At 45.4% G+C, this 11,291-nt stretch overlaps 1 protein-coding gene across 2 annotated transcripts in view; it reads left to right on the top strand.

The window, feature by feature from the left end:
- KIF9 (kinesin family member 9) overlaps positions 1-11,291 on the top strand; it is a 28,190-nt gene that overhangs the window by 4,428 nt on the left and 12,471 nt on the right. For both annotated transcript variants that reach the window (XM_009323830.1, XM_009323829.1), the window contains exons 5-14: positions 926-1,150; positions 2,995-3,078; positions 3,199-3,291; positions 3,993-4,140; positions 4,990-5,054; positions 6,174-6,251; positions 7,636-7,704; positions 8,151-8,255; positions 9,657-9,712; positions 11,167-11,257. In XM_009323830.1, the coding sequence (XP_009322105.1) occupies positions 926-1,150; positions 2,995-3,078; positions 3,199-3,291; positions 3,993-4,140; positions 4,990-5,054; positions 6,174-6,251; positions 7,636-7,704; positions 8,151-8,255; positions 9,657-9,712; positions 11,167-11,257 (1,014 nt within the window). The remainder of the gene's footprint in view (positions 1-925; positions 1,151-2,994; positions 3,079-3,198; positions 3,292-3,992; positions 4,141-4,989; positions 5,055-6,173; positions 6,252-7,635; positions 7,705-8,150; positions 8,256-9,656; positions 9,713-11,166; positions 11,258-11,291) is intronic.

Genomic DNA, 11,291 nt, shown 5'->3' with positions numbered 1-11,291 from the left:
GAGCTGTTTCAGCCCCCTGAGCATTTCCGTGTCCCTCCTCTGGACCCGCTCCAACGGGTCAGTGTCTTTCTTGGACTGAAGACCCCAGAGCTGGACGCAGTGCTCCAGGGGGGGTCTCACCAGAGCAGAGCAGAGGGGCAGAATCCCCTCCCTCGACCTGCTGGCCACGCTGCTTTGGATGCAGCCCAGGGTACGGTTGGTTTTCTGGGCTGCGAGCGCACATTGCCGGCTCATGTCCAGCTTTTCATCCACCAGCACCCCCAAGTCCTTCTTGGTAGGGCTGCTCTCCATCCCTTCATCCCCCATTTACCATCATCCCATCCCCCATCATTTACTACGCCATGACCTTGTGCGCTGATAATGGTGATGTTTCAGAGCATTGGGGCGGTGGTGGCTTGAAACATGCTGATTTGTTGGTCCCGTTGCTGCATAGACACGTCCCTGTCCAGAGGCACACGTTTACCACTGCTCTGAGGGGGCAGGTCTGCTTATCTTTAGGCGGTGATGCTGCAGAATGCTCTCCACTCCCGCAGAGACAACTGACACGCACGGCATGGGGCTGACGTAACGCATGCAACCTGAAAGAAAGATGGGAGGAGTTCTGTAGTTGTGCTTTACTGTCAATCGCAGAGCTTGTTCCCGTTTAATTCTACTAGCTCACATAAAGTACTTGCTGCTTCCCAAATGTAAGCAGCCCTTCAAAAGTGTTGTTTTCAAAACTATCATTTTGAGAAATCATATTTAAAGCTGTTGACTTAGCCCTGTCAGCCCTCAGGCTGCCACTGTGCAGAATTAGCCACACACACGCAGATGCACTTTTAGCTACTCAGAAAGTTATAAATAGCTCCTCTGGAAAGCCATAAATAGCTAATAATTCTGTTCGTGAGCTAGCATCGCCACTGACAAACTCTTTGTCTTTGTATAGGTCTTCAAAGCAACTGCACACTCCGTTGATCCGTTCATCACTGTCCGAATATCCTACCTGGAGATCTACAATGAGACCTTGTTTGACCTTCTGTCCACCATGGCAAGCAACGGGACCAGTGACGTGCAGATGGCTGTAGTGGATTGCCCACAGGGTGTTTACGTGAAGGGCTTATCTATACATTCAGTTAGCCACGAGGAAGATGCTCTAAATCTCCTTTTTGAGGCAAGAAAAAACAAATATTACACTTCATCTGATTGTTATATTTATTGGCTTAGCTGAGGGAGGAGGCAGTAAAGCAGAGGTGCGTGGCCAGGACATCTGGAGGGAGGTTCAACCCTCTTTGTTCTCTTTATTGTGGGTAGAAGAACTGGTAACTCTTTGTAGCCCATGTTCTGGCAAGGAAAATGTCCCTGGCACAGGGATTCTGGAAGATCTCCATGGAGAAACCCTGTTTTTAGTGTACGCCAGGGCAAGTCAAGTGATGGAGGAAGTATGTTGGGGTGAGACCGCAGAACGTAGTAGCATTGGAGATTCCAGGCAGCACCCGACTAGTGAAGGCGGCCACAGAATCTGCCTTCGTTTCAAAAGGCTTATCTGCAATGCCAGCCACCTCACTGGCCCCTTCAGCAGGCCGAGGTCCCAGACAGCCAAAAAGACTTGTTTTCATTACCCTGGTTATCACCTATGGGTGTCAGGGAGTGACTTTAGTACAAAGTGTACGATATTTGGGGTCCTTTTAGACCCACCAGCTGACGTACACCGGAGTTTCTTCCTGAAAAACACACCTGCCTGTCCTAGCTATGCCAATGCTCCAAGAAAAGAGTCTTACCAGTGAGGCCTTTGGCAGATAGTTTGGGATGGTCACGGCACAGCTACCGTTAGTCAGATTTTACAGCAGGGGCCTTCACACAATGGGTTAGCTTTCTGAAGGGAGTTTGCTTACTTATGTCTGCATCTTTCTTTTACTTGTGGCTGCTTTAGTTAATGGAAAACATGAATAAATAATTGGTTCTGTATGCAGGAAGCGTATTCTTACCAGGAGCCATCTGGTGACCTTAAAATCTTTCACTTGCCTTTTTAATAATGGGGCTGTGGTGTCCTAAGCCAGCCTCTGTGATTCGCAGGAGCTCCCATTTTCTTTTTAAAGAGTAGAAGGATGATGATAATGAGATCTGTTGACACAAGGAGTGCAAGCGATGCCTGGGGATGAGTTCAGATCCTTAGATGCCTGTGGTTCTAGGTTCACAGAGAAAGCTCCAGGCTTTGAGGAGGCTGCCCACTATGCTGTGACTCTGTTTCTTCATTTGTGGGGTGGGGTTGGTAGTATTTACCTAGAGAGCTTCGCCTTCATTCTTGCTCTTGGATTTACGCTCCCTGGTGTGGAGCCAGTCACTGACCTTCCAGCTCTCAAGGGTCATTCTCCTTTGAGACCCAGGCAGACCAGCCAGCTTTGAGACCTGTTGACAAGCGCGTTTCTGTGCTGTAGAGCCTTCCGCTTCCTTTTCTGCCTCGCCAGCCTGGCAGCACAGCTCTGTGATAGACTGGCGCTCCTAACAAGCAGTTGCAGCATCGTTTTCAATGTTGCTTTCTTTTCCTGTAAGCAGGCATCACAAGTTCGTGGCTATCGTATATGTGTGAGTTTTCTATGACATTTAAAGCTTGGGGAGCTCTTTGGTTTTCTAGTCATCAAGAAACTGAAACAGCCAGGGCGGTATTGCCTCTGAACAAGGCTTGCCTGACTGTTCCTCAAAAAGCCACAGTTCTGTGAGCTGAGCCTTGAAGGTGGAAATGTAGATAATGTGGTCTCCGGTAAAAGGCGTTATTACCGTAAACAGTGACCTTTGCCAACTGCACCATGAAATGCTCTGAGAGGCCTTTGAGTAGGAAAGCGAGGCAAATATGGTGAGCTTCTGCTCTGACCGCTCTAACCAACTGATCCGTGTTACAGGCTCTGCAGAGTGAAGATTGCACTGCTGTTTATTTAACTGCGTGGATTTCTAATTTCCCCTTATTCTACCAATGCAGAAGTTTGAAAACACTGTCTTCAATTTTTACTTCATTTGCAGGGCGAGACCAACAGAGTGATAGCAGAGCACACACTGAATAAGAATTCATCCAGATCCCATTGCATCTTTACTATTTATATTGAGGTAAGAGCTCCAGCAGTTTTTCTAGGGACTCAAATGGCTGAGGATCTTTACATGTCTGGTTGTTACTGTATTTCAGTTTTGTCTGCTGTCAAGTACAGTTTATATTCTTTTCTCCCTCAGTCTCGTTTCAGAGTTTTCTCAGATGTCAAATGCATTAACTCCAAAATCAACTTAATAGATCTGGCAGGCTCAGAGAGACTGAGCAAGACTGGAGTAAGTAATGGAAGAAATATTTCAGTCCGTGGTGAAGAGTCCAGTAATGAACATGGTGGAGGTGAAATTACAGGTTTTCCCCACCACAGAACTCAGCCTGTGATAACTAGGAGAAACTGTGACAAATTTTAAGTCACATTAACACATCAGAGGGTGCTCAGCTGTTTGCAGCTGCTGTGTATCGTCTGTAAGTCCACGTGTATGTGACTCCCATCCTGCCTGTGCCTTCCAACCTAACCCCGACTCAGTTAGTTAATTTGAGTCTGTCGTTTCTCAAAGAACCTCTGATTTTCCTCTTCATTCCACGAGTGACAGCGCAAATCCCCCGCTTCTGGTCACAGCAGGCAAACTGTCGAAACTTTCTTAGAGCATTAGGACTCAGCAACTGAAAGCTCCTCAGGTCCCATGTGACATTCTGTTTTGATCAGAACAGAAATCACATCAGCCCTGTGACAAATACATAATTTACCCTTTGGGAAGGAAAGCCAGTGATCCTGGTAGACTTGTACTGAAAACCTGAGGTCTCTGAAAACTTGTTTTCAAACTGAAGAAAGCTCTAGGTCACGAATTTGTTGGGTCTGAATCAGATCCTTACCCTCGCAGTCAAGCAGAGTTGTACCCTCAGTAAGGAATATGTTCTCTTCCGCGGTTCGGCCAGAAACCCGTGTTGTGGAAGCTTTGCCTTTTGATCTTCATTACAGTCTGAAGGACAGGTTCTGAAAGAAGCCACGTACATCAACAAGTCTCTGTCGTTCCTTGAGCAAATCATCGTTGCCCTGGCTGATCCTAAGAGGGACCACATCCCCTTCCGGCAGAGCAAGCTCACTCACGTTCTGAAGGACTCCCTAGGTAAGAGCCGTGCATTACGACAGCCCCAAATAGTTCCTAGAAAACAGCGTTGTTTCAATGAGCGTACCAAGTCCTAAGGCCGTAACATATAAACACATGGAACTAATTCGTTATTCAAAGGATGTCTGGTTTTCCTCATCAAATAAAACAGCAGGCGCAGGAGACAGTACAAAGCCCACACTGATCAAGCCAGTAGAAATTCCCCAAACCTTAGAATACTTTAAAAAACTACCATCAAAAAAAGCCCCCGGCATGTTACAAGCCTTTTCAGATGCTCCTGCTTTAGCGTCGGGCTACAGATGATAAACCCAAAGCTGTGGTGCATCGTGACTCCACGGGAAAGGCTTATGCTCTTAGAATGCAGGCTGGAGACATGGGAGGAGAAAGCAGCTGAAAACGGGCTGTAGGCATTTGTGTGGAGTAACCGAAGTCATCAGAAATGAGAGCGACGTTTGAGGCGTTCCGAGCAGAAGTCTTGTGTTGCTTTTAGGAAAGGCAGTGACTGTGTCCTGCCAGGTTCCCCGCTATTAGGTTTAGGCCAAGGGCTTTTAAAATCCTCTGCTCCGGTTTTCCCCATTTCAGGCTTTCACAGTTTGTATGCCCATCTTCTTACTGCATCATCGCCACATGAGAAACACATTTTACCTTGAGTCTTAAGTCGTTCTGTGCCACTGTGTTTCTGTACCCATGGGAGCTTTAGAGGGGCATTTACAAACTCTCTGCGTTCTTTGTTCCTTCCTTTTCTCTATTTTAGTGAGCAGATAATATAATACGTTCCAGAAAAGGAAACAACAAAACCCCCCAAATTATATTGTTTGCTTTTTTTTTTTTTTTTTAATTTTTTCCCAGGGGGAAACTGCAATACTGTCCTAGTGGCAAATATCTGTGGGGAAGCCGTGCATGTGGAAGAGACTGTAAGTTGAACTGATTTCTGCAGAATTGAAGTCTTGTTCCTGCTACTGTTGCGATTGGCCGTAGCTCGGTTCAAAGAATAGTCTCCGGAGGGCCGTGGCAGGATTCCCAGAGAAACATCCTGTCTAATTCATCGCATGGCTCATCTTATCTCAACGGCTTAGAAAACAGATTGCTCTCGCCAATCTGCTTTGTGATGCAAACAGTCGAGTGGTAACCGGCCTGGTGGGGGGCGGGGGGGGCCAAAATGAGAGCTTGAAATAAAGCAGGCACAAGCAGCTAAAATCTAAGCACACCGGATAGTGTTAATTGTTATTGTTGGTTCAACTCTGTGAACGCGTTTGAATGGTACATCACATAATGAGGTCGATGGAATTGCACCGGTTCACATCAGAGCTGAGCTGGCTTTCAGCTGGTTCAGGAATCAGGAGTAATCTCCTTAACAGTAAGGTTTTTTTAACCTGTGAAACAATGAAATTGGTGAAGGTCTTCCGGTGTGAACTGGATCAGCTGAACCACATCTGCAACGCAGTGAAGGGAATCGCTTTGCTCTTTGCCGAGAAAATTTTACGTGGCAACGAAATGTAAACGCAGACACCTGCTATGCAGTTGTCTTCAAGGCGGAGCGTTGCTTTTATCATCGCCTGCTTGTGTTCTGGTAGCGTCTGGAAGCACGCAGTACTACTGAGGAAATAGCTGCGATACTTGGCATCAAGAGGAGGCTTTTCGGGCTGCAGGGGCCTACTGTCGGGATGCCACAATTGCAGGAATTAAGCTTGAAGGCCATTGGTGTGTGATTTGGAGCTTTTAGGATGTAAGTGTTATTTTGATCAGAAATGGGAGTGGGTATTTTTGAGATCACAGCTCTGGTACACAAAGAGCTGTCCACATGCAGAGCAGAAAAGACAAAGACATCATCATCTGAAGCTGGCTAATCACACAGAAGCCAGCGAGCACTAGAAGATACCCTCCTGGAATGAGAAATCCTGTATTGCTCCCTGCAGTGAAATAGCTTTTGTATTTCTGTGTTCTGGGATCTGATATGGTGAAGTAGTAACAGATTACAAAAATTATATCCTTGCCAATATCTCTTTCAGTTACTTAAAACCCATGTTTTTCAGTTGTCTTCTCTTCGTTTCGCTACCAGAATGAAATGGATCACAACAGAGCCAGTCATCAATGAGACATATGACCGAGAGGTATGTAGACAAGGGGAATGGAAGAAGGCGTATTTTCTCAGGTTCATTAATATTTAGGATAATGACCTTAAAGACCAGAGGGAAATTCGGCAGTTTAACGAATTACCACTCATCAGCCAAGCTGACGCTTGCTGAATGTAGGTATATGGTAAAACGGATTAGTATCAAACTCTTTTCATTGGTATTTAATTACAGTTACCTTGAATGTGCTAGAGGGTACAGTCATGCAGACGGTCACATCTTCCCTGACACGTGGCAATTCTTTCAATTGCATACACAGGAGTCCTTAATTTTTCTGATAAGATTCGCCTCTTAACAGAGATATCGTGTTGTGGACTACTCCCCTGGTATGTGGGGAAATCGCCTCCAGTCCTAGCTGCAGCTTTATCACAGCATTATCCCCGTTGCTGCTGGTAACATAACATTTTTGCCACAATTACAAAACTTGTTTAAACAAGGAAATAATTTAAAGAAAATGATCATAGTATTTTAGGTGTCCTGAGTGCACTTTCACAGCTGAAACGGAGCTGGCAGCAGTAAATGCGCGACGAATTACTGATAGCCCAAAGAACAAGTTTAGAATTGTCTGATCTGTAACACATGTGGTGTGTGAGAACCCTGCTGCATTTCATGGTCTGATCTCACTGGCAAGCAGAGAAACAGCTGGGGAGTTTCCTCCAGCAGCTTCCAGAAGAAGCTGTGCAACAAACTGTCTTTTCCTCTTCAGTCCCTTTTGTTTTTGTTGAGAAGTGTGGAGTGGAAGAGAGTAGCCAGAAGAGTAGTGTTTAAGGAAGCTGTTGTGCTTCGATGCTCAACAGGTCACTTAAAAAGCAGCTCAGTATCCAGTTCTCACTGAATCCCGGGGAGGTTTGTGTACCCACACCTTTCTGGAAACACGTCTTAAATAGTGAATGCTTGAAGATATTCCACATTACGGAGAAATTCAATCAAATACACCACAGGAGACTCCCTCCTCTATTAAAGTTAATGTCGGAACTCCTACTGAGTTCAGTAAGGGTCAGAGTGGAAACCTGCATACTTCCTTGCTTTCAAGATAATATCGCATCGTCCAGAACTCCGTGGCCCCTACAGTACCAGATCAGGAAAGCATCAAATGAAAAAACAGGTGGCCCTTCTTTTGATGGCTGAGGCTGACTCTGCAGGCAGTACACCCAGGGCACGACAGAAGCTGTCCTGTTGGAAGCTAATCAAAGGCAAAGTGGTTTCCAGACTCACTACCTCGCTGATGGAAACCTGGCAGCAAACCCTGGGGGAGCCGGTACACTGCTGTGATGTTCTCTAGCAGCCAGTTTAATGCTGCTTTTCAGCAGTTTTTTCTCCAATAGCATTTGGTCATTCGCTCACCCTTTTGTTTTCCTGTTAGGGGACAGTGAAGGCTTTGGAGAAGGAGATTATTCTTCTGAAGCAGGAACTGGCCATGCATGACAGCTTGGTAAGGAATAGGCTGCACCGGCTTAGACGGGACCTAGTTAAGGCTTTGTCATAATCTTTGTTTTTCAGGAGGATCGGTTAACTCAGCGTCCAGTGTGACTGTATTCTTCCCTCTCCTTCCAGCACTGTCTTTCTGGGTTTAGGCAAAGCTCTGAAGATCCCACGCAGTGAGACTGTGTTGTAGCTTCAGGCCCCATCCACGGTAGATGTTTTTTGCAGACTCTTGAAGCCCTTCTCTTCTTTGACTGAAACGTGAAGGGGAATGCATTGATTTCAGCATGCTCCCAAGTCCCACGTCCTGTCAACTCAGATGATGAGAAGTCGCAATCAGAAATTAAACATAAGGCTTCCTGGGGCACAGTAGAGCAACGTCAGGTGTTCGCCACACTACTACTTGCTTAGGGTTTTGTCATTCACTGATACTCAGTTGTTCACCTTTTTTCTCAGGTAAATCGTTCTTTGGTGACTTATGACCCTCTGACTGACATCCAGATAGCAGAGATTAAGTCTCAAGTCCATAAGTACCTAAAAGGAGCCATTGATGAAATTGATGTAAGTAGCTTTCTAGCCGAGAAGGACTTACATACTGTTTCCATCCCATTTTACTCCAAGACAGAAGCAATGAAAATGTCTTCGGAAGAGGCTGTCTTTAACCCCAAAACTGTTACAGAATTGTAACTGAATTTTTTTGCATGTTAAGGACTGTCTCCTTGTTTTCACACCATTTTTGCTTTTTTGGAAGCTTGAGGAGACTTTTCCTCAGTCCTGAAACCCTTTGAATTGGTTTATTTAGAACTTCTTTAAAGAATTGGTGTCAAAATTTTGCCCTGCCTATGTCAAAATAAATCTTTGCAAGGTGTGTTGCCAAAATATGTTCAGTCTCTCAGAGACAGGTTCATTAGGGCAGGGTGTCTCAACTTGAAACTACCCGTCGACTGCAAAATGATTGCGAAAAGAAGCAGCAGAAGTTCTGCGTACACGAATATTCCTGTGAGGGGAAACAGGAAAACAAACAAAATGTAAGAAAATGAAATTCATAAATGCACACTCAGAGTTACTGTAAGGTCTTGTTTGGTTGTGAACAGAAGCCACTGTGCCAACAGTGCAGAAGTTGCTGGAAAACTGTTTTCCAAACAGTTAGATAACCCTTTAGCTTAAACGAAACACTTGAGACGCTCCTCCTCATTTCATGTAATCGTTATCTTCTCTCAAAGTCCCTGTTTGCTCCCTCCAGCAGGCAGGAGTGGAGCGGAATAAGGGCTCACGTGAAGGTGTGTTTTACCTGGCCTGCAAAATGTCATGTGGGTGGGTGTGGAGCAGGGAAGGTAGAGAAGGACTAAGGAGCTTCACACAGGGAAGGATGCCTTCAGCGGCACTGAAGAATCTTTTAGAGAGAGGGTTGAGACCAGAGATAGCGCGTCTCATAGCTTGGTCCAGTCTCTTGGACCTTGGGAGAGCTGAGTGCAGGTTCCTGCTCAGCTACAGACTGCCCGTTACTTACCTGTCCATGCCTCTGTCCATCATCTCCAAACCAGAGATAACAGCATGGCTCGACTGCACTGATTTGTTATCGTGGGTAAGAGGACTAAAGATAGTGCTCTGGCAGTTCCAAGTACGAAGGCAGTCTTGGGCAGCAGTGGGAAGAGAAGTAGCATCATAATCCGCAAGATGCCGTCTATGTCATTTGTAAAATCATTGTAAAAATGTCATTACCTTGGTAGCTGTGCGCTCCATGGAATTTTACCACAGTCTATCAGATTCCTCTCTCTTTAAAAGTCTCCTCAGAGTGAGCAATATATCCACCTCCAGCCTGACTCTCAAGTGCAGGAGGAAGGTAACTCTCCTTGAGCGTGGAAAGCAGAGTCCTCACAGTCTGAAATATTTGAATCAGTACAGCTGACCACGGCATAGAAATGCTTACCTGCATCTTCACTGTACACATCTCTTCCTCAGATAGTGAACATCAGGCAAGTCCAGGAGGTGTTTAAGCAGTTCAAACTGATTGTAAGGTAAGATATCCAAGGTTGATGCGTTTCTCAGTAAGGTTTAGGAATGCCACCGAGCTTTCGTCTGTGATATCACACTTACCGTGACGTTGGTGAAGAATCATTATGAAGTACAGGGAATAACTTGTAACTGAAAACACAATTCTGGACAAATTCTGCTGACTTTTGCACACGAAGACTATTGCCTCTAACCTTCCAGTGCTCGTAAGTCATGTGCAAGGGCTCTTGATGGTAAACTTCACTGGTTAAAAAGCCTGCTTGGCAAACACACCATCACTGAGCATAAACTGTGCAGGATCCCCTAGTCATGGAGCACATCTCCATAGTGCAAGGCAGTCTGCAAACAGATCAAAAGAAAAATCAAACTCTCTAGGATGAGATGATAGGAAGTGGTCTCACCACACCAGCCTCTAAAAGTCATCAGATTTACTGTTTTTTAGAGATCACGGCAAAGGAAGGTCATAAAGCAATTTGGGGGAGCACGCTAAGAAGGCTCTGTGGCTATTTCCAGGGAGGCGCTCTCTGACGTGTGGTGTGGGATGGGAGAAAGCGTGAAAGTGGCTATTCGAAAATGTCACCAGTGGATGAGGAAAGTTGTTTTTTGGGCTGAAGGAGGGAAGGTGAATGACAGTCTGGAAAAAAATCCTAAAAATGAGGAGAAGCAGCTTCCATGTCACAAAACAGAAGAGAACAAAGAAGAATAAGGGTATTAGGGCAACCCGCCCACTCCCTGCCCCACCAACCTTTGCAGCAATGGTCTGGAGAGGCAGCAGAGGTTGCTGCTCACAAGAGTGGCATTGGGATATCGCTGTAGAAAATCTGCCTGCCCTCAAGAAACTTGTGTGAATGCCAAGTGTCTGTGGTACATCATCAGACTGGGCACTCAGGCTGTGCTGGGACCCAAGACCAAAATGGGTTTCACGCTAAAATTTTGCCTGATTATTATTGTTTAACTTGGGACTCCTTTTATTTTTCTGACATTTTATTTTTCTGAAGCAGTGGGCTTTAGTCTTTTTTAACTTGCAGATTCTCTAACGATTTTCAAGTCTTGTATAGTGTATTTAAGCCTACTGACAGTGCTTTACTTGTTCCCTTTCAGTGAAAAATCACTCAATTTGAAAATCACTAGGTTAAAGTAAGGTGACGGAAGTGAACGGTTACAATATTATTTGATCTGGACCATTAAAGTTTCTGCTAAGTATTAAAATAACCATCGAAAAACCTCCGTATCTAAAAGGCCTAAAGGGACATCGTAGAAAAAGAAAGGAGGAGGAGAGTAGAAGAAGATTACAATGGTTATGGGGAAGAATAGAAGGAGCAAGGTGGGGTGTTTTGGAATGAGATTACAGGTAAAAGACGGTTTTCTTTGGAAATCTGATATTGGCAGGTATTACAGGTTTTGCCATATGAAATAGTCCTCCTTGAACCCAACGGTAAGGGGCTGCTTTCTCCCCTAGTCAACAGGAGCGTGAAGTGGAGGCCAGATTACGAAGCAAGTACGCTCTGATAGACAAAAACGACTTTGCTGCTGTTGCTGCTGTTCAGAAGGTAATGCCTGGTGCTTGAGCCCTGCCCAGAATCC

This window comes from Pygoscelis adeliae, unplaced genomic scaffold, assembly GCF_000699105.1.
Source record: "Pygoscelis adeliae isolate BGI_AS28 unplaced genomic scaffold, ASM69910v1 Scaffold455, whole genome shotgun sequence".
Taxonomy (NCBI): domain Eukaryota; kingdom Metazoa; phylum Chordata; class Aves; order Sphenisciformes; family Spheniscidae; genus Pygoscelis; species Pygoscelis adeliae.
Note: the sequence above shows the minus strand (reverse complement) of the source record. Positions and strands in the feature narration are given on the sequence as shown.